The sequence below is a fragment of the Amphiura filiformis genome, chromosome 2, assembly GCF_039555335.1.
Source record: "Amphiura filiformis chromosome 2, Afil_fr2py, whole genome shotgun sequence".
NCBI classification, from domain to species: domain Eukaryota; kingdom Metazoa; phylum Echinodermata; class Ophiuroidea; order Amphilepidida; family Amphiuridae; genus Amphiura; species Amphiura filiformis.
The window spans coordinates 15,035,448-15,058,175 of NC_092629.1; the positions used below are offsets into that span (position 1 = coordinate 15,035,448).

General features: G+C 37.5%; 2 protein-coding genes across 3 annotated transcripts in view; both read left to right on the forward strand.

The window, feature by feature from the left end:
- LOC140145931 (uncharacterized) overlaps positions 1 to 2,638 on the forward strand; it is a 52,836-nt gene extending 50,198 nt beyond the window's left edge. For both annotated transcript variants that reach the window (XM_072167667.1, XM_072167668.1), the window contains exons 9-10: positions 8 to 210; positions 2,551 to 2,638. In XM_072167667.1, the coding sequence (XP_072023768.1) occupies positions 8 to 210; positions 2,551 to 2,628 (281 nt within the window). In that variant the 3' untranslated portion in view covers positions 2,629 to 2,638. The remainder of the gene's footprint in view (positions 1 to 7; positions 211 to 2,550) is intronic.
- A 36-nt stretch (positions 2,639 to 2,674) lies between these two features.
- LOC140138430 (uncharacterized) overlaps positions 2,675 to 22,728 on the forward strand; it is a 34,631-nt gene continuing 14,577 nt past the window's right edge. The window contains exons 1-4 of the mRNA XM_072160328.1: positions 2,675 to 2,856; positions 3,742 to 3,844; positions 6,356 to 6,373; positions 9,762 to 9,865. Coding sequence (XP_072016429.1) covers positions 2,836 to 2,856; positions 3,742 to 3,844; positions 6,356 to 6,373; positions 9,762 to 9,865 — 246 coding nt within the window. The 5' untranslated portion in view covers positions 2,675 to 2,835. The remainder of the gene's footprint in view (positions 2,857 to 3,741; positions 3,845 to 6,355; positions 6,374 to 9,761; positions 9,866 to 22,728) is intronic.

Sequence of the window (22,728 nt, forward strand, 5' to 3'; positions counted from 1 at the left end):
TTGTCAGGTAAACTTAGCAAACTCACAACTCTAAAGATGGACTGCAACCAATTATCCAGCCTTCCATACTCTATAGGAGGTCTGGCTTCCCTAGAGGAACTTACCCTCAAAGCCAATGACTTGGAGGAAATACCAGCCAGTATAGGATTACTACGCAAACTCCGATATCTCAACATTGATCAGAATATGCTGCTTAGTGTACCGGCTGAGGTAAGATTCATGGTCAGGTCTTAACTCTCAGATGAAAAGTTTTAAACTGTTTTTAAAAATTCGAAAATTTCAGAATTGTACATTTTCATGACCATATTTGTATTAAGTATGGAAAATGCATTAAAATGAGTACAAACAAGCCCAGTATTGAGCTAAGATTCATGGTCATGGTTTCTCCAAGCAGGTGTCGACTGCAGACGACAAGTTTGAATTTTTTTTTTTAAATTTGAAAATGTCAGAATTGTAAATTTCATGACCATATTTGGAATAAGAATGGAAAATGCATTTTATGAGTACAAACAAGTATTGGTTTAAGTGGTTTTTAAGATAGGTCTTGATATTTTGAGAAAATAGCTAAAAACTTGACTTCACATGTTGAAGCCTATGGCTAGCACACAGAGTATTAAATAAGCCAACATTTCTGGGACAATATATGGGCGCTCAGATTTACATTTGTGAGGGCCCAAATACATTTCTTAGAGCCCAAATGTATGTCAATCCGCAATGTGCACAATTAAAGCCATAATAAATGTTGACATTTATACAGCGCCTTTCACATGTATCAAAGTGCATCACTTTTTTACTGATATGCCATCATATACTCTGACTTTTTGAATCACTCTGCTCAAATTTGGGATTCATGTAATTGCATTCCGGCAATAACACAAATGCTAAGTACAAGTCATGTACAAACCATTTTACACTCTGCCTCGCAATCGGAGGATTGCGAGTTCGAGCCAGGCGACACCATCGTGTTGTGCACTTGGGCAAGGCACATTACCTCACTTGCCTCTCTCTCTACCCAGGGGTGAAATGAGGAGTTGTTTGAATATTATTCATTCAGAACTGCCCTAAGGTATGAGCATGCCTTGGGCATTGTATTTTTATTCCGCTAACAACAGCGGAATAAATGTAAAGCGCTTCAATAGACGTGGAAGGCGCAATATAAATGCCAACATTTGAAGTACTTTTTGACTTCCATTTTTGTTTTTGCCCATAGCTTGGTAGTTGCAGTAATATCACCTTGTTATCTCTATATGTGGGAACTACCTGGAAGTTCTACCCGATGGAATTGGACGAATTCGTATTCGTAGTCTAACAGACTTTCATTTTCTTGTTTGCCCATAGCTTGGTAGTTGCAGTAATATCACCTTGTTATCTCTATGTGGAACTACCTGGAAGTTCTACCCGATGGAATTGGACGAATTCGTATTCGTAGTCTAACAGACTTTCATTTTCTTGTTTGCCCATAGCTTGGTAGTTGCAGTAATATCACCTTGTTATCTCTATGTGGGAACTACCTGGAAGTTCTACCCGATGGAATTGGACGAATTCGTATTCGTAGTCTAACAGACTTTCATTTTCTTGTTTGCCCATAGCTTGGTAGTTGCAGTAATATCACCTTGTTATCTCTATGTGGGAATTACCTGGAAGTTCTACCCGAGGAGATCGGATGAATTCGTAGTCTAACAGACTTTCATTTTCTTTTTTGCCCATAGCTTGGTAGTTGCAGTAATATCACCTTGTTATCTCTATGTGGGAATTACCTGGAAGTTCTACCCGAGGAGATCGGATGAATTCGTAGTCTAACAGACTTTCATTTTCTTGTTTGCCCATAGCTTGGTAGTTGCAGTAATATCACCTTGTTATCTCTATGTGGGAATTACCTGGAAGTTCTACCGAGGAGATCGGATGAATTCGTAGTCTAACAGACTTTCATTTTCTTTTTTGCCCATAGCTTGGTAGTTGCAGTAATATCACCTTGTTATCTCTATGTGGAATTACCTGGAAGTTCTACCTGATGAGATCGGATGAATTCGTAGTCTAACAGACTTTCATTTTCTTTTTTTGCCCATAGCTTGGTAGTTGCAGTAATATCACCTTGTTATCTGTATGTGGGAATTACCTGGAAGTTCTACCTGATGAGATCGGATGAATTCGTAGTCTAACAGACTTTTATTTTCTTGTTTGCCCATAGCTTGGTAGTTGCAGTAATATCACCTTGTTATCTGTATATGTGGGAATTACCTGGAAGTTCTACCCGAGGAGATCGGATGAATTCGTAGTCTAACAGACTTTCATTTTCTTGTTTGCCCATAGCTTGGTAGTTGCAGTAATATCACCTTGTTATCTCTATGTGGGAATTACCTGGAAGTTCTACCTGATGAGATCGGATGAATTTGTAGTCTAACAGACTTTTATTTTCTTGTTTGCCCATAGCTTGGTAGTTGCAGTAATATCACCTTGTTATCTGTATGTGGGAATTACCTGGAAGTTCTACCTGATGAGATCGGATGAATTCGTAGTCTAACAGATTTTCATTTTCTTGTTTGCCCATAGCTTGGTAGTTGCAGTAATATCACCTTGTTATCTCTTTGTGGGAATTACCTGGAAGTTCTACCTGATGAGATCGGATGAATTCGTAGTCTAACAGATTTTCATTTTCTTGTTTGCCCATAGCTTGGTAGTTGCAGTAATATCACCTTGTTATCTCTTTGTGGGAATTACCTGGAAGTTCTACCTGATGAGATCGGACGAATCCGTAGTCTGACAGTGCTCAATCTCAGCAATAACAAACTCAAGTACCTGCCGTATAGCTTCACAAAACTGAAGAAACTGCAGGCTATGTGGCTATCTGATAATCAAGTAAGTCATTTTATTTGCCAGATAGTATTCTATTGGGTTATTTATTTATTTATTTTTTATTTTATTTTATTTTATTTATAACATTCTGCCGAAGCCAGGCTAAGCCCATTAGTGCTCAGAGGCTAGTCTTCTAAATTCAAGGGATGCCATCCGGATATGACGAGACAGGGATATGGGAAGATTTTAGATTGGTTATTCCAGTTGAAATCCACACTACCCCTGTGGAAGATTTTGGAAATATCTTCCACTCATATTCGGACTCATACTTCCCTGTATTATGGCTTTACCTATATATTCCTTAACTGGAGTGAGTATTTCAATCCCCAAAGCAGACCCATTCATACATTCCCCAACATCCTGTGATAGTATTTCATCAGATAATAAGAAAAAACATAAGATGTAATATTCTGAAATTGTAACGATAAAGCAGCAAAGCATTAACAGTGTTTATGTCTGGCTCTCAACCAATCGTGCAAGCTGTTAGATAATGGATATGTATGAATTCAGTTTAAAAGCTGACAGTAGAAGCAACAATTTGAAAACTACAGTGTTTAACTTTATACCTGGCTCTCAGCCAATCATGCACGCCGTTTGATAACAGATATGTATGAATTCAGTTTCAAAGCTGACAGTAGAAGCACACAATTTGAAAACTGTGTTGTTTTGTTCTGGTGCAATGAAGATTAAGCATCTGGTCCGAAATCCAGAGATCTCAGTGACAAGTTTTGATGTCTAATCCAAGACGAGGAGAGAATATGCAGTTTAAGGAGTAATTATGATGGAGTGTTCATCTTAATACGGGTGAAATAAGGCTCCGAAGGTGACTGCGCTGGTGTTCTACTAATGAATAACTTGTTCTTCATGTGTGTGTGTGTTCTTATGTAGGCAAAACCAATGTTACAACTACAGTCAGATATTCTGGAGACAACTGGTAAGAGAGTACTGACCTGCTTCATGTTCCCACAGCATAGAAGGGATCCAGAAGATGGTAGGTATACCAACAAGAGATTACGCTATTCTAGTTGACATCCATACACCCCCTATCCACATGGGGTGTAGATTTCAAATGGAGTCACCCATTCAGTGTCGTCTGCTCCAAAATGGGTTATTCCAGTTGAAATCCATACACCCCCTATGGAAGACATGACCTTAATCTTCATGCAGGGAGTGTGAATTTCAAATGGGGTTACTTGAATGGGTGGCGCCATCTGAAATCTACACTCCCTGTGTGAGAGATTAAGGTCATGTTTTCCATAGGGGGTGTATGGATTTCAACTGGAATAGCCCATTAGTGGACAAATGAAGAGCTTAGTTCCAAACCGTGTTAAGTCCACCCACCTTCAAAATTGAGATTTTGATGAAAATGGGTAGTGAGGAACTAGGGCTATCCAGCAATGGGTGTGTTTTTTTTCAAAAATTCGTCAAGTTCCGAAATATTGACACACAAAGTATTGATTTTTTTCCAAAACGTGTTAAGTCCAATCCAGTTTGGTAGCAAACTGTGTTAAGTCCACAAACACTGCCCTTGTGGGCAGCTTGTAGGCAAGCAGCACGGCATAGGGCTTCCAATAGTTAATCGCCCAAGTTTTGCATGATTGATAACACTGCCTTGCTTTGCATCTTCGTTCTTGATTGGTCCTGAGACTAGTATACCTGAATTTGGTCTGCATAAAAAGTTGATGTTGTTTTTTTTAAAATTTTTTATTAGTAGGCCTAGTTTGTATGGGATTTCTTAAATATTTGATAGATACCTCCAGAAAGACATGAACAAGGTGGGGGGGAGAGGGAGAGGTTGTGATGGTAGAATTAATGTTAGATGATGGTGGTAGAGTTAATTTTTGATATTATTATTTTGTATGATTATCAAAATGTGCTGCTAAATTCAAGGTATTATTTTAAAGTTAAAGGTATAAAAAAAACTTAGGATTTAAAGACTTAAAAACTTACATGCAGGAGGGGGAAATTGTGATAATGTGATAAAACAAGTGGACATTTCAGGTCATCACTTATTGTCAGTGAAATGATGTTTATTCAATTCTGAGAAATGCAATACAACTAAGTTTTGAATTTTGAACTATTTTAAACGTTGAATTTTGGTAAAAAATGGGCGGGAGGAGGGGGTTCGAGATGCAAGGTGTTTTGTGGCAAAATTGTAATTTATAGTAGAGAGAATCACATTTTGTATGTTTTTAATAAATTTGTTATCTATTAAGACTAGTTTGAGAAAAATATGGTTAGTTCTGTGTTACAGATACACTGTTTTGTGTCAAAATGTGTTAAGTCCATGCCAGAAATTGTGTTTTGTGTCAAAACGTGTTAAGTCCACGCTATTTTTAAAACAAATTAATTCATTTAAAAAAATCAAAAGTCTCTAGATTTTAACTTGACATGTTTTTATGGTCCTATATATGTCACCATCACTTCACTGTAATTTTATAGAAATCGAACTTTTTTTCATGGCCATAAAGAAAATTCCTGATTTTCTTCAAAGTGAATCTTATGGACTTAACACGGTTTGGAAATAAGCTCTTCAAATATTGAATGTTTAGGCTCCAGAACCAAATTTATTTGATCTTTGGGCGGACCGTCGATGTTGCTTCGATGCTTGTTACCAATGAACTAACAACTAATTAATCAGAATTAATACTTTATTGGTCAATATCAATATAGGCAAAGATTCAAATGTTATCATAATTACCAATAGTCATTGATTTCATAAATGATAAGGATCGACCAAGCATCGATGGTCGATCCAAAGATCAGACTAATTTGTTTCTAATTAGAGAATAAATGATAGGAATTTTTATTTTGACTATCCTCTACCTTGTGATAGACGACAGGCAGGTCCAATATTTTGAGTAGTGGATGCCAGTGCAGCCGGTATCCACTACGATAAAAATATTCTACCTGCCTGTCTTCTACCATAGGTAGAGGATAGTAAAAATAAAAATTCCTATCGTTTATTCTCATTCTTAGTCAGTTAAATATTATTTTAATAACTGTAAACTATTTTTGAAAGCAAAAATTAGGTTACCGTCATAAAAACTCCTCTTTTTCTAAAATGAACAAAAACTTGTTTATGTTTACACAAGTCTGAAATTAATTGGCAACATATCGTAGATAAAATTCATACTTACGCTCTCCTTATGGTTTATTTGGAATTGGGTGAGTGAATCATGAAAGCACTTTGTCTTTTGGAGGGGATGTTAAGCCGTCGGTCACGTGTACAGAGAACCACACCTGTACATGTATCTCGCAGTCTTTCAAAAAAGAATAGGGTGTTAAATCTTATATTAATCCTATGTAATACTCACAATGGGATATTACAGTTGAAACCCATACACCTCCTGTCGAAGACATGACCTTAATCTCACACACAGGTAGTTTGATTTCAAATGAGGCTGCCTGAATCAGGATTCAGGGGGTGTATGGATTTCAACTAGAATAGCCCAATAACACAATCCATCTCATATGTTCTCTCCCTCATGCATAACAATAGACAAGCCCATAGACAAAGGTAAGTACTGTGTAGGCTGAATCATTCAATGTTAATAATATACTCAAGTCGGACTATTTTTAAGAAACCGCATAGATGACACTCTGTATAAATTGTTCACTTAGATGGCAGCCTATTTTATTTTTGTCAGATTTGTGTAAAAAAGTCTCCCCCGTTTGAACACCCACAGTGTGTGAATCTCCCCAGTTGGAATACACACACACATTTACAAGAGGGGGTGCGTACGTGTTTGCCGACAAACGAGGACACACACAAGATTTTTCACCCTACTTCCAACCGAGGACTGTCCTCGGTCTCAAACTGCTGCAAAAGACCTCAAATGCATGCTAGATGCTTTGAACGCTATTTGCCTGAAACCGAGGACCACACATGTAAAAACTACCGTCCGCAGGGGTGATGGCTAAAATTCCGTTTCAGTATTATACACAAAAAAAAAAATCCGCCATTTTAGTCCACGGTTAGGCGATGAAAACATCATACACACGTCCTCGGTTAGACACAATGTCCACGTCCAGGCAAATACAGACAGGGGTGTGTGTATGACTGTCTGAGAAAACATCTAATTTGGTAAACTTTGGACTTTTTTTTTGCATGTAGACACAATTTTTGACATGGTTGGCGTGTGTCCTTAAGGACCAATTGCATTAAACAAGCATAATCTGTTCTGATCAAAAACAAGGCTTAAGATGAATAGGAAATGTCAATTAAACTGCAGCCTTGGAAAAATCAAACTACAATTTGACCTTGAACTACTTTTTTTTAATATTAATTTTTATAGTATTTTGTCTGTATCAAAAAACAACATGGACTTGCGACCTGGTTGGCTAGATACCACCATGTTCTATTCTCTAAGTGTGGCACCTGTAGTGTTATCCATTTGAAATCCGCCATACCCTTATAGAATAGAAGATTTAAAAAAAAAACTTATACAGAGGGAGTATGTTTTTCAAATGTAGTTGGCAATGGTTCAATATTTTGAAACCCACACTCCTCCTGTAAATATCTTCCACAACTGGAGTGAGTATTTTAAACAGAAGTTACTCACTTGTCTATTCTATTTGAAACATGTACTCCCTCTGGGAAAGACTTTTAGCTAAATCTTCCACAGGGGGAGTGTGGATTTTAAATGGAACATCACATTGTTACAATCGGTAACTATATATTGGGCTTTTTTTTCCTCAAAAGCAATTTATGAATAGACTATTCCAGTTGAAATTCATACACCCCCTGTAGAACACACAACCTTAATCTCCCACACAAGGAGGGTGAATTCCAAATGGAGTCATACATTCAGGTAACCCCATTTGAAATTCACACTCCCTATGTGTAAGATTAAGGTCATGCCTCCCATTTGGTGTGTGGATTTTAACTGGTATAGCTCAGTCCTTGTCACTTGTCTTTGTATGTTGGTTTGCATTGTGTCTGTGTGACAATGATAAAGAAGGAAAATGTACATTGTAATATGGCGGTGGCCCCTTTCTTGTATTTTGAACAGTGTAACAAAATTGACCTCCTTTATTCACCATCCAGTGCATGCATTTTGCAGGTTTTGCAAGAAAATTATGTGTTATAGTGCCCTCTATTTCACTGATATGTTCTTTTTGATCTTTTCTTCTGATAAAGCACACTGCCCTGTGTTGTATTGTTTGCTATTATTTCTGCATGATCCCAAAGATTGTGCAGTTTTCACTTTTGCAAAATATTGTTTTGTTGCTGTGTATAATGCTATACATACACTAAAATCTTATTCTGTCTTATTTCAATTGTCTTCAATATAATAATGGCTTTTGCTGTGTTTTGTTTAAGGCCAGAGTAATGGGAGAGTACATGGACCTTTTCGAGCATCATTATTTTTGAATTGTATGTCCAAAGTATACAAAACTATACATTTTTGGAAAGGAAATGAGTCAAGGAATCCCATGGTGACGTCAGATTTGTTCAAAAATCTCGAGTTTTTTTGTGACAACTTAGAAAAAAATCCGTTCAGAGTAAAAAAAATTCAGTTAGCTTTTCATGAAGAAGAGACATGAACTTAGGGAAGGTTTTTTTAATTTTTTTGAAATTTGTCTCTTTTTTCGTAATATTGAAAAAAAACATGTGAAAAAAGCAATTATGTCACTCTATTAAGTTAAAATTGCACATAATGGTGTATATTTTTGTTTAAAACAAATATTTTGAAAAAATGAGAAAACCTTCCCTAGACTTAGATGTACTCTAAACGAAAGTGCAAAAAGTTAACCTTTTGCATGCATATTTTTCGAGTTATCTTGTCACAAAAATCGTGCGATATTGTTAAAAGTGAACTCTGAGAAATCGATGTTTTAGTAAAAAAATGTCCTTATATTTTAAAACGGTAAGACTTTCACGCTTGTAAAAGCTGTATCTGGTGCATGGTCTAAATATGCATCTTTGCACCAATGAATCTATAATGTCTGCTTTCAGTGCGCCAAAATTCAAAATAATTAAAAAATCTAAGTGGCATTTTGACTGCAAATTTTTGTTTTGTTTACACCACATTATGCTGGCGTTAACAACATACCAAATGCGCCTTGACTGCGTTGGCCATACGCGCAGAGTTTCGCCGCCTAACGCGATGCAAATCGTGCTCGTAATCACAATATTTCGCATTCGCGCATTTCTGACTCATTATTTCCCGCCAATTTTTTAAGCTGTCTTGAGCCATGTGACTTTTCAGAGTTGAAAAGAGTGAAATAAATCAAGCAAAAATACAAGTAAATATTAGCAAGTTGTATTTTATCAGTTTCAAGTGAAAGAATTCATCTTAGTGTTGATGAATATCAAGAAATCTCAAATTCGGGCGTGGACCATTACTCTGGCCTTAACACACAGAATTAAACCTGAGAATTGGGAACTTAAAAAAAATTGGGGATGTTTGTGTTTTGCTTGACTGCAACACTTGTGGCGCGACGCGCTGACTGCATCTAGGAGCGATGCAATGCATTATAGTTTAAATTTTCAATTTTTTAAAAAATTCCAAAAATTAAAAAATTGTACATTTTCATGACCATATTTGGAATCGCAATGAAAATTGCATTAAAATGAGTATAAACAAGCCTAGTATTGGTTCAATGGTTCTTTAGATAGCTCTTGATATTTTGTGAAAACATCTCAAAACTTTGTACTTTTTATCAGGGACTGCTTTTTGAGGAGAGCAAGCACAGTCACTCTCTACTGCTCTCCTTAAATCTTATATAGGAGAATGATTTTTAGCTCTCCTTAGTTGACCATTCTCTCCTTACATTCTATTGTAAATGCTCTAAACAGCTTTCCTTGAATGCTCCAGAAGAGCTATTTCATGCTCTCCTGCAAGTATATGGTTAGCATGCAAAGCATTAATTTATTGTCTGTATTAATGCTATATTTTCAGATTTTTACATCAGTGATGGGGAGAGCTTCCACGCCTCATTATGGGAGGAACAAAGAAGAGAGCGTATGCAAATTGCATTTGATGTCAGTGAATCAGAGAATGAGGTATGTGCAGGGTGAAACAAGGTTATAATGAATATTTTTGATTGTGGATGCCGCTTTGCATTGTGGCAACATTTAGCAGGATTATTTGTATGTACGAGGGGGTATCAAAAAGTTTTAGAAATCGCCCTGAAGTGAAAGAGCTATATCAATGAAATTTTGTCAGTGCAATCACTGGTCCTTATGTACACTATGATGCAAAAATGGTCTCATAAGAATGTTTACTTTTTTTTACAGGCGCTAGATGTCAGTACCTGCCTATGTAACCGCATAACCAGCAAAATGGAGAAAATTGAGGCATGTAGCATGATTAAGTTCCATTTAAGGGTTACAGTGCCCAAAAAATCTGTGATGAAATAAAAATTCATTTTCCAAAAAGCAACAGTGACAATATCACAATCACCACCGAAGATAACTTTCATTTCATCATCGATTTTCTAGGCACTGCAACCCTTCAAATGCAGGATCTTAATAACGCTGCTTGCCTCAATTTTCTCAATCTTGCAGTTTATGCGCAGTAACTGGGGCAGCAGGTTATTAGCATCTATAGCGTCGCCTGTAAAAAAGTAAACATACTTATGAGACCATTTTTGCACCATAGTGTACATAAGGACCAGTGATTGCACTGACAAAATTTCATTGATATAGCTCTTTCACTTCAGGGCGATTTCTAAAACTTTTTGATACCCCCTCGTATGTATATATGGACACCATATGTGACTGTGTGTTAATGCATGGATTGAAGTGATGAATGTTGGCATTGTGGAAGGCACTTTTCATTTTGAGGCTGACTTGTTTTGTGCACAGCTAGAATCTTGTGTTGTTGTCTTGCATGAATTTGTGATTGTGGGACAGAGCATGAATCAGATATGTTTCAGTGTCAACTCCTATTATAGCTGAGTTATAGCCAGCACAATTTTAGTATCAGCTAATTTTAGTAGCTGAGTGTGTGTATGGAAAGAGATTAAGAGATGAATTTGTCCGTGTAGGGAGATTAAGAGATGAATTCATCTGTGGTGTAACTGTTCTCCCTCCTTACACACAGCTACACCATGGACGAATTCATCTCTTAATCTCCCCACACGGACAAATTTATCTCTTACTGTTCTCTCAGGTTAAAAACACAACATCTTCAAGTTCAGTTCAAGTTCAGTACGGTTAAACACCCCAGGTGGGGAAAATAAACCGGATTTCGATTGTGTGTGCTTTTTTTTCAAGTTCAAGTACCTTATTCTATTCCTTCATTTTCTCATTGTGATAAGTTCATCTCAACTTGGTGTGACGATCTGAACTGGTAGCACTAGCAGTTATTTTTGCAGCCTGTTTTCATTCGGGTTCTTCGGTGAATCTTCGCTTCTTCGTGCTGTACTGTAATATTCCTTATGCATGTCGTGGATGGCTTGGCCTCAGTGGCCAAATCACCCCAGCACTTTTCCCATTTTTAAATCCACACACTTTATTCAGGAACTTATTCTTGATTTGATCATGATGTTTCCTTCATGTTATTGTTATTTTATTGAAGATATTTTTCATGTAAAGTAAGATGACAATGACTGAGTTCGTGCATTGGCCCGATGCATGCCACAGTAATGCATGGACATTGTGTTTACAATCAAACCGGGAAGTAACTGTGTGTCCCTTCACTGACGTCATCAACGAAAGCGCCCAATTTGAACGATTTCGTTCTGTAATTTAGGGGGTGCCAATATCCAATCTTTGCATGGAGATTATGTCTAGCCTGGTTTACGTTTGGCAAATAAAAATATTCTTTTCTGCTTCCTAACATTATAAGCTTTCCAACGATATATAATTCTTTTTCCAATGTGTATCACCTTTAACATTCATTTGACTAATTATTGACTAAGATTGAACCATGTCTATTTGATACAAAAGGTCTATGAATCAAAAATAGGACTTATTTTACCCAACCTGTAGGCCTATGTAATTCATTACTTCATAAATAATGATGAATTCATAGCCTTAGGCTATCTATAGGCCTGGAGTTTGAGAGAGCTCTAAACAGTAGGTGTGTTTAGACGGTAGCCTACTTTTGAAAGTAACTTACTTTAGACCCAGTAATGAAATTACACTACTTGTGAGTGTGTGTCTACTTATTGTACGCCAACTCACAAGTAAGAGTGTCTTTCACTGGTAAATTATGCACAATTTGGTTGAGAGATGGAGAGAGTACCTCAACGAGGCGAAATCCCGCACCAGAGGTCATAGCCCAAGATTCTGGATTGGTCACTGCAACTCCAACCAATTTGCTTCCTCTTTCTTCCCAAGATCCAGCCGGGATTGGAATCTTCTGAGGACAGATCCTGCTGAATACCCATCCCTTGATGCCTCAGACAGGCATTAAGGGGGGATGCCAAGTAACCAGCAGTCATCTATAGTATTTTTAAAGCACTTCATCCCTGTAAATATTTTGCACTGAACTTAGCTGTCTGCAAAATCTTGGATGCGGAGAGCACAACACACTGCAGTGTGCTTATCTTCTTTTTGAAATCTGCACTTACACAGGAAGAAGAAGAATTGCAATAGAGTTGGATCATCCAGTCCCATTATTATGGTCAACATAAGGTCATTTGTTTTTTTGGGGGGAGGGCAAAATCAACTAATTTCAACAAAATTGCTGGATTAAGTGGAAATGATTGTAATTTGAGGTTTTTTGCCTTAAGGGCGTACTACACCCATATATTGGTTTGATTGGTCTAAATAAATATTTTTTCATTTATACCTAGGCGATATATGCACGGATCATGTGAAATAAAAAAAAAAATATGAAAAAAAGAAGAAATAAAGTGCTTTTAAACAATTGTAGTATAGTCATTTTAGCCCTATATATATTTTGTTTACTGTATCCTAGTTACTCAGATGCGTGTTTCATAACAAACCATGATTTATTCTATTCAACATGTTCAAGTAGGGTACATGAATAGAATACATTAAATCCTTTGTTATACTCTCTATAGAAAATCTAGTGGTGCATGCAAAATATATAAACACTTACACAATGGATCTATAGTCATTAGTCAATAATACTATAATGTGTTGTTAGGAGAAGAAAAGGCTATTAGGTCACCATATGTCAGGTTATAGGTCAATTGGTTCAGGTCAAATTTAAGCATCAATTTTGAATACACATGTGAGAGTTTGTGATATCATAATGAGGAATAATGTTGATATTCTGTCTTTAACTGGATATATATCGAGAAGTGCAAGGCACAGTGTCATCGACCCTATATCTTCATGGCAGGAATCGCCATGGTAGGTTAAATCCACAGCCACGATTAGCCATTTGGTTCAAACCTTTAAAGCTCTTTAGAATTAATAATTAGCCGAGGGACATAACTAAGGCTACTCACAATAGCTGGGTAATTGATCTTGGTTGTGCGTGAATAAGCTTGTATACCCCATTGAAGTCAATGGTCATCGACTTTTATACTGCCTACAGTGAGTGCAGCTGTACTACACGCTGTAGTCAATACAGGGTATTACACTATTTACAGGACCAACGCAATATAAAATGGGCAGATTTTGAGTTCAAAGCGCACGGCCAATTTTCAAAGCGCATTCTAGCGACTATCATATCTGTTCAACACATATTTTCGAGTGTATGAGACCACATCTGGTTTCTTGAGAAAAATTCATTTCGGGAGAAATTCATCAATTTCTAACCCAGTATTCAAGATTTTCGTCTGATATCAAAATCGTGCATAGCAATTCACGTGTATCGATCCGTGTATTCATTTTAGTGTCCCTGCTCCACTAAATAATTATTAGCCAGGCGGTGTCGGTGTGCAAGGTGGATATACTAATATACCTTGGGATGTAAATGGTGAGTACAATTTAGAATGCCTAGTTGAGATAGATTTCACAAATAAATATAAAATAGTTACCAAAATCACAAAAGCTAAGGTTACGGAAAACTACCCAATATGGTGGTATAGGTGACAAGAAATACAATTTTTTTCAACATTGCTGTAGTATGGTTGTGGTAACCTGTTACCTGTAAGCTTAATTAAGTTTCAGTGAAATAATGTCGCAAGTTAAAAATACAAAATATAGCTCAACATTGAAAATAGAAGCATTTTAACCAGTTCCTTTTTTGATAGTTGTGGAGCACCAAGTTCATGAAGTCATAAAAGAAATCAGGAACCACTTATTCCCATTTTACATATCAACATTATTTCCCTAATGTGTTAGCAACACATATCCAAAATTTTAACGAAAACCGTTGATAGTAAGCTTTCCAAAATGAAGTGAATTTAAATCATCAGTGATGTACCACCTTTTGGCTTCTACTTTTAAAAGCATGTAAGCTACGTTGATACCGATGCCACCAATAAAAGCGAGAAGATTTGGCCCTTCATTTTGCATACCACTTTGTCCAATTTTTTTTGTAATTTCTTCACAAAATGCAAAAAATGCAAAAAAAAATCAATGGGTGTAGTACCCCTTAAAAGGAAGGTGGCAAGAAAAATATTTGCCCCATCCCATAGTGCCGCCACTCTGCGAGTCTTGCTCACACGGGTCATATACTTTTGAAAGTAGCTTATTACTTGACTTGTAGGTATCTTATGTGTAAAAATTATCATAAGTAACTAGCAAGTAACGACTTGTGAGTGCGTCTACATGGGCACCTCAAGTAGTTACTGTTGACTTTACTTACGATTGTGTGAACAAGACTAGTGTTGTCATACATAAACAGCTCATAAATGATTTATGGATATGGGGGTTTATTCCTTCCTTTCTTTCTATCTACATTTATCTGTTTTGTCTTCATGATACTTTGTGTTGAATGTTGTTGTGTGTGTTGTATGAAATGACATACACTTCATCCTCCACAATAATCTTTTAAAACATAAACAAGTCAAGGCCATATATTAACGACTTGGCATTTTTTCAACAAACCTGATGAATTTATTCAATTAATGCCATACTTCTGTTTCATACAAATGATACACCTTTCACTCTTTCTATAATCTTTTCTTGCTATAATTTTTTTCATTTCGCAATCCAGTTAGCAAGGATAGGTGAGTCAAACTAGTTGGCTTGGTAGGATGTTTAACATCAGGTTTTGTCTAGGACAATGGGTTTTGTCCTTAGTATAGGGTAGAGCGCCGAATCCCAGGGGCGATTACCGACTGTAATATCACTCTGGGGTACAGGATACAGATCCCCAGTTTGATGGTGAAGGCGAACGCCACATGGGCACCTTCTTCTTATGTGCCATCCCCTGTACACCGTGTTCAGTTATACTGTCTACAGGAGCAGGCAGTGTGGATGCTAATTGGTATTGTGTCTATCTCTTTCATCTTTCTTTCTTTCTTTCTTTCTTTCTCCCAATCATAGAGTATAAGTAGGTTGTTTTTAACATCTTGGGATGCAAATAACATCTTGCCACCACTGAGCCCAGGCGGTGGTAAACAATCCCGCCAACTCAGGCAGCTTGAGTGGGGTAGTGGGACCCTGATGAAGGAAATGTCAGCTAGAGCCAAATGAGCTTTTCTTGGGGAATAGCCAATGGCATCCACAACTGTATCTGGGCAGCAGCAGATTTCAGTAGGAGATACTAGGCAGAAGATGAAGTCAATGACTGGTCTTACTGGCAGGTTTTTCTAGAGATTGGAGAGCTACTAGCTGGAGTCTAGGGAATGGTCTCCTTTCTACTGCGCAATGGTGGAAGGCAACGGCAAACCACCACCGACTAATTGCCAAGTAAACCTATGATGATGAGTACAACTAACGTAAAGAGAGATATGACACTGGATAGTGAGACCCCCAGGCCTGAAGGTGTCTCAAAAGCTACAGGGGAAGAGAGAACAGATGGCATCTGCCTGGGCATCAATGACGCTGTCACGTTAAAGCCGCAAGGAGGCGTGAAAGCTGATAATCCCAAGGAGAATGCCAGACGTAACCTCTGGAAATCAACATTGAAGATTGCGACTTGGAATGTCAGGACGATGAATCTGGGAAAGCTAGACATTCTAACAAATGAATTAGAGAGAAATGATGTGCACCTAACAGGAATTTCAGAGATGAGATGGACAGGAAAAGGACATTTCACCACACTAAGTAAACACGTTGTTTACTATTCTGGTACAGAAAGTAAAAGAGAGCATGGAGTTGCTTTTGTAGTCAATGAAGAAGTCGCCAAATGTGTTCTAGGTTATAACCCGGTAAGTGAAAGAATCATTACCATTCGTATCCAAGGCAAACCAATGAATATGTCAGTAATCCAGGCATACGCACCCACCTCTGCATCAAGTGATGAAGAAATCCAACAATTCTATGACCAGCTACAACAGGCCATAGACAGCATTCACAAGAGAGACATTCTTGTCGTCACAGGTGACTTCAATGCTAAAGTTGGAGCAAGGAGTACCAATAAATATGTGATGGGCAGTAATGGCTTAGGAGAACAAAATGAGAGGGGAGAGATGCTTGTTGACTTTTGCCAAGAGAACAAATTTGCAATCATCAACACCTACTTCAAACAACACCCAAGACGACTATATACCTGGTCATCACCAGATCAAAGCACTAGAAATCAGATTGATTACATCTTGGTACAAAGAAGATGGAAATCTAGTTTCATATCTCGAAGACCCTCCCAGGAGCGGACTGTGGATCTGATCACCAACTTCTGATATCTACCATGAAAATGAAACTAAGGAGGATCAAGCGACAGCGAAAACCAGCCAGATTTGATGTAAGCAAGATCAAAGACCAATACAGAGTGGAAGTTAAGAACCAGTTCCAGAGTCTAATGGAGACTGACTCCGAGAATCTACTCCAGAAGAACTGTGGCAAAACATCAAGAAAGCAGTGACAGAAACAGCTCAAGGGACTCTTCCCAGATGTAAGAGCAAGAAAAACCCTGGCTCACAGAAGAGGTCTTCAAATTGGCTGATCAAAGAAGAAAGGTTAAAGCAAATGGTTTGAAGAACAAAGATCAACGTGGAGAGTATCGTGAGTTGAACAGGAAAATCCAGCAACAAATCAGAAGAGATAAAACTTCTTTCATCACCAAGAAATGTGCTGAAGTGGAAAAGGATAGTGTATCAGGCAACACCAAAGATATGTATAAAAATATCAAAGCACTGACTTCCAAACCTGTTCCAAGACTCAACGTACTGAAGGATGAAAATGGAACCATCCTAACGGAGGTTGAAGAAATTAAATCAAGATGGAAACAATACTGTGAAAAATTATATGCATCTCAAGAAGACAATGCAGAGGAGGAAGATGGGGTTGAAAGCGAAGACACTGACAGTGAACCAGAGATCCTGTTGAGTGAGGTTAACCAAGCAATGAAGAGGCTCAAGAATGGTAAATCACCAGGAATTGACAACATCCAGGCAGAACTGTTGAAAGAGAGTGAAGGGAAGGTGTTGCAATAATTCACAGACTATGTAACAAGATTTGGCACAGTAAAGAATGGCCAGAGGACTGGAAAAAGGCTGTATTCCTACCTTTACCAAAGAAGGGAGACACAAGGGAATGTGCTAACAACCGCACCATCGCCTTAATTTCACATGCTAGTAAAGTCCTCCTCCATATCATTGCTGAGAGAATTAGAAATCATCTTGAGAATGAATTACCACCAGAGCAGGCTGGCTTTAGCAGGGAAGAGGGACAAGAAACCAAATTGGCAATTTGAGGAATTTAATGGAGAAAAATAGGGAATTCCAGCAACCATTATACCTTTGCTTCATTGACTACTCAAAGGCATTTGATTGTGTGCGTGCATAGGCAGCTGTGGAGAATAATGAAAGAAATGGGGTTCTCCGAGCATGTGACTGATCTGATTTGCTCATTATATCACAACCAAGAAGCCACCGTTAGAACAGAGAGTGGAGACAGTGAGTGGTTCACTATTGGCCAAGGCGTTAGTCAAGGATGCATTCTGTCACCGTACCTTTTCAACATATATGCAGAGGACATCATGAGGAGAGCATTTGTTGGTGTTACAGGTCAGGTGTCAGTCGGAGGACGAAAGATTAACAACCTCAGATACGCTGGACACCACCCTTATTGCAAAGTCATCAGATGAGCTTCAGGACCTTATAGACAGAGTAAAAGCAAGTAGTGAGGAATTTGGGCTGCATCTCAATGTCAAGAAAACAAAGATAATGATCTGTGGAGGAGATACAAATCAGCAAGTGAAGGTGAATGGAGATGATGTGGAACAAGTTGACACTTTCAACTTTCTGGGTTCACTTATAGACAATGCAGGGGGCAGTTCACAGGAAATCAGAAGACGCCTAGCCATGGCAAGATCATCGGCAATTGCGTTGACAGATATATGGAAAGACAGAGGTATTTCTAAAGCTACCAAGATTCATATTATGGATGCTCTGGTTTTCCGATTGCCTTGTATGGCTGTGAAACGTGGGTGGTTGGAATGACAGATAAGAAAAAGATCATGGCGTTTGAAATGTGGTGCTGGCGGAAGATGCTGAGAATATCGTGGAAAGAACATAAGACCAACGAATTTGTAAGAAACCAAATTGGAGACCATGCTTCCGTGTCCCAAAAAATAGATCGCTTTAAACTGGCGTATTTTGGCCACATTTCTAGAAGAGATGGTGACAGCATTGAGAAGATAATTATGCAAGGTCACATAGAAGGCAGTCGTAGAAGAGGTAGACAGAAGCTTAGATGGACTGATGGAATTAAACAATTAACAGGCCTTTCTCTCGTCGCAGCCCACCGTCTGGCTCAAGACAGAAGCTGCTGGAATACCATCATCAACAGGGTCACAAAGGGTCAGTCATGACCCATAGGACCACGACGACGACGACTTATAAGGCCAAAAAAGATTGTTTACTTGTCCTCCACCGACCGACCCTAATCTGGAAAATCTGGAAAAAATTTCTTTTTTGTTTTACTGTACAAATGAATACCGACCTTAATTTTCAAAATTCCCCCAAATTTATTTTTTTTTCAACATTTTTGACATCCTGAAAAGTTTTTGTTACAGTTTTTAAAAACATTAATGAAGTAGTATATAGTAGAGAAATATCCCAATTCACAACTATTTGGGCTATTAAGCTAATCAGAACATGGAGGTAGTAGAGACCATACAGTCATGTTTTGGCTATGATCTTTAAAAATATATTTAAAAAAAAATCTTGACTGACCGACCAATTCTGAAAAACTTGTGGAGGACAAGCAAACAATCTTTATTTTTTGGTCCAATTACAAATTTAAGACTGTTTATTATGCTAGTGAGCACCACTGAGTGGTATTTATTGATGTGGAAATTAACCAAACATTTTCTAATAAAAGTTATATTTCTTTTGTGGAAATCTACTCCTACCTTTTATATTTCACTCTCGCCCTTTTTGCCACCTTTTTTAATGAAAAAAGTGAGACCCCACTCCTTTCCGATTTTCAGAATTTCCAAGGGTACCAGGCTTGGGCAATCAAACAATTTATTATCTTTTTTAGTCGAATACTTGAATATTTAAAATATCGTTATCAAAGTATCGACATTTTGACTTAATAAAAAATGATTGTTTTTCTTAGTAAAGAGACGTTTTCAGCAATATTTTCAACTGATAGGAGTAGTTACATCTTTATAGAGATCATTTTATCTGAAACTATGTTGTAGAAACGTATACAACCAGAATAATAAGCAAAATACTTTCTCCATATAAAATGCACCACAATGTTTAAGGGTATACGAGGTCTTGTTGGTCGAAGCAGCCAAAAAAAAAAAAATTGATTTTCATTATCCGAATCAATATATTATTGAAAAATAACACTTTGATGTTTTGCAAAAGTTCATTCTACAAATCATATACTCGCTTAATTTATTGTTGTTAATGAGTTATATACATTTTACAAAAGTGTTGTTGGTTCAGCCCTTTTTACAACATAACTCAAGAACCACAGGACCTACGAAAGTATATCTGTGATATTTGAATTCTGCTACACGCTCGCTATGAATTGAGCAATGCAATTTTGCTAAAGCTCACTACCATTCGCAAGATGCTGTGAACTACTTTTTTTCTGCTGCTTCGACCAACAATACATCGTATACCCTTAATAGTGGGATTCTATGCAACCTCCTAATGATGCTCAACCTATAGAGTGACATGATGTTCAATACATCGAAAATAATTGATTAAAAAAAAATAAAATCAAAATTGATTGTTTTTAACAATCGCCTGAGCCTGAGGGGCACTCTTTCTAAAGCATGGGCTGCACGCTATGACGAAGCTTACCTGTGGAGTTGGCAGCCAATATTTAAGACATGGTTCACTGATTTCTTAGTGACTGATTTGAAAGCAACTGACTTTCTGAGACCAATGATCCCTTATTATCAGGCTTAAAAGCAATTTAGTGGAAACATGTCATTTATCAAATTGTCAAGTTATTTTGTTGGCAATATTTTGTTTGTCCAGTATCTCAACAAGTACTGGTAACTATAACTAATCATCTATTTGGCTATTACATCTACACACCCCCAGTCAAAGATGACACTGATATCTCAATTTCAATATGGTCAATACAGGTGGCATGTTTCTTTGCATGTTTTATGTTAAATTTCAGCAGACAAGCCTGGAAATAAGCAGACTGGAACCAGGAGCAATATGTTTTTGAACATTGCTCCTGGTCCACTGGGATTTTACAAGTACCAGGAGCAATATTTGAAGAAACAGGAACAATTTTCAAAGAGTAAATCCTTTTCTGCATATACAATATAGCATTCCAGCACTACTGCATGAAAAACTGGAACCAGGAGCAATTTTCTAAAATAAATTGCTCCTGGTTCATGTGAATTTTATAAGTTAACCAGGAGCAATTGGAGGCTTTACGAGGGCAAATTTGGGGATCCATGTGGATTTACACAATTTGGCCCTAGAAGGCAATAAACATATTTGCAAACATATTTTGAAAATATTCTGATTTTTTTTTCACCAATTTCAATTTTAGGTCAAAATCAATCAATTTTGATCCAAAAATGGCTGATTTTACATGATTTTAGCAAAAAGAAAAAAAAACTAACCCAAAATGCAAAATCTGGGTTGGTCTGGCTTTTAAACCAGGGTTGGGTTTTTTGTCGCCTAATCAGGAAATTGTTTTGGAATATTCAAACTTGTCCACATTATTTCCCACTGTTTTTTGCCTTGGATAAAAATTATTATTATTACATACATACATACATACATACACAATTCTTTTATAAAGCGCCGTTACATCTAGACCACAGCGCATAAACAAATTCAAAGCATAAATACAATATAACAAAACAAAGTGAGCAATACTAACAGTCAACTTTTTGGGAAGAGATGTGATTTCAATAATTTCTTAAAGACTGGTAATGAGTTTGCAGTACGAATGGTGATGGGTAAATTGTTCCACAGTCCAGGAGCAGCCAGAGAAAAAGCTTTATTTGCGGCAGAATGAAGAGATTTGGCATTGAATTTATGTATAGTAAGCCGTGTTGTATCTGAAGCAGAGCGAAGTCCAGTACGCGATTGATGGTAGGGTGTGAAACAAGAAGCTAAATAACCTGGAGCATGTCCATTCAAGCATTTAAACACATACAGAAGTACTTTGAAATTAATGCGCTCTTTCACAGGAGCCAGTGGAGTTGTTTTAAAAACGGAGTTGCGTGATCGAATTTTGATGCAGAAAAAATTAGTTTTGCACCCCAATTTTGAAGGCGCTGAAGTCTGTCGATATGGGTTGTGTTTGCTCCCAGCAAAAGAGCATTTCCGTCATCCAGTCTGGATAGAATAAGTGATCTTACAATACTACTGCAGGTGTCAAAATCCAAGAAACGTCTGATGCGAGTGATGTTACGCAAATGGTATGAAACAGAACTGGAAAGAGATGCTATTTATGGAGCCATAGACATTACATCATCAAAGATGATGCCCAGATTTCGCACAGTTCCTGATGGTTTGATGATGTCATTTCCAACTTGCAACTGAATGTCCGGTAAAGAACGTTTAAAATGAGGCGAGGTGGCAACAAAAAATTCAGTCTTATCACTGTTCAGCTTCAGGATATTTTCAGTCATCCAGAGTTGTATTTCATCAATGCAGTTTTGAAGTGCAGAAAGAGTCAACTGAATAGATGCTAAATCTGAAGGTATGAAAGAACTATATATTTGAATATCGTCTCATGTGAGACATGATAGCACAAATTGTTCTTATTGATGATCCTTCCAATAGGTATGGTATAAATTGTGAAACATTTTGGTCCAACGATCGACCCTGTGGAAGTCCATAGCGCATATCATGAGGAACAGAGTGAACATTGTCAACCAAAACACAAGTTGTTCTGTTGCTGAAATACGATTTAAACCAGTCAAGCGCAGTTCCTGTTATGCCAATCTCACACTCTAATCTGTTGAAGAGGATATTGTAGTTCACAGTATCAAAGGCAGCACTTAGATCTAAAAGCACAAGGAACACGCCTTTCTGGTCATGAATCATGCCCATGATGTCATCTTTGACTTTCAGTAATGCGGTTTCGGTGCTCCGTGCAGAACAGTAGGCAGATTGAAACTCCTCGCCTAAATTATATTCAATCATATGATCAGTTACAATATTGATGACATGTTTTTCAATCAGTTTGGACATAAACTTGATATTAGCGACAGGGCGGTAATTCTTTAGCTCTTCGGGATTGAGCGACTGTTTTTTGATGAGAGGATTGATAATAAATAGCATGTTTAAAAGTGTCCGGAAAAACTCCTGTTGAAAGAGACATGTTTATGATGTGGGTTATGACAGGTACATAAATAGACACATTTTCCTTAAGAAACCATGTAGGCACTGGATCTAATACACAACCTTTTGTTGCAGTGCCATTAACAAGCTTTATAACATCTTCTT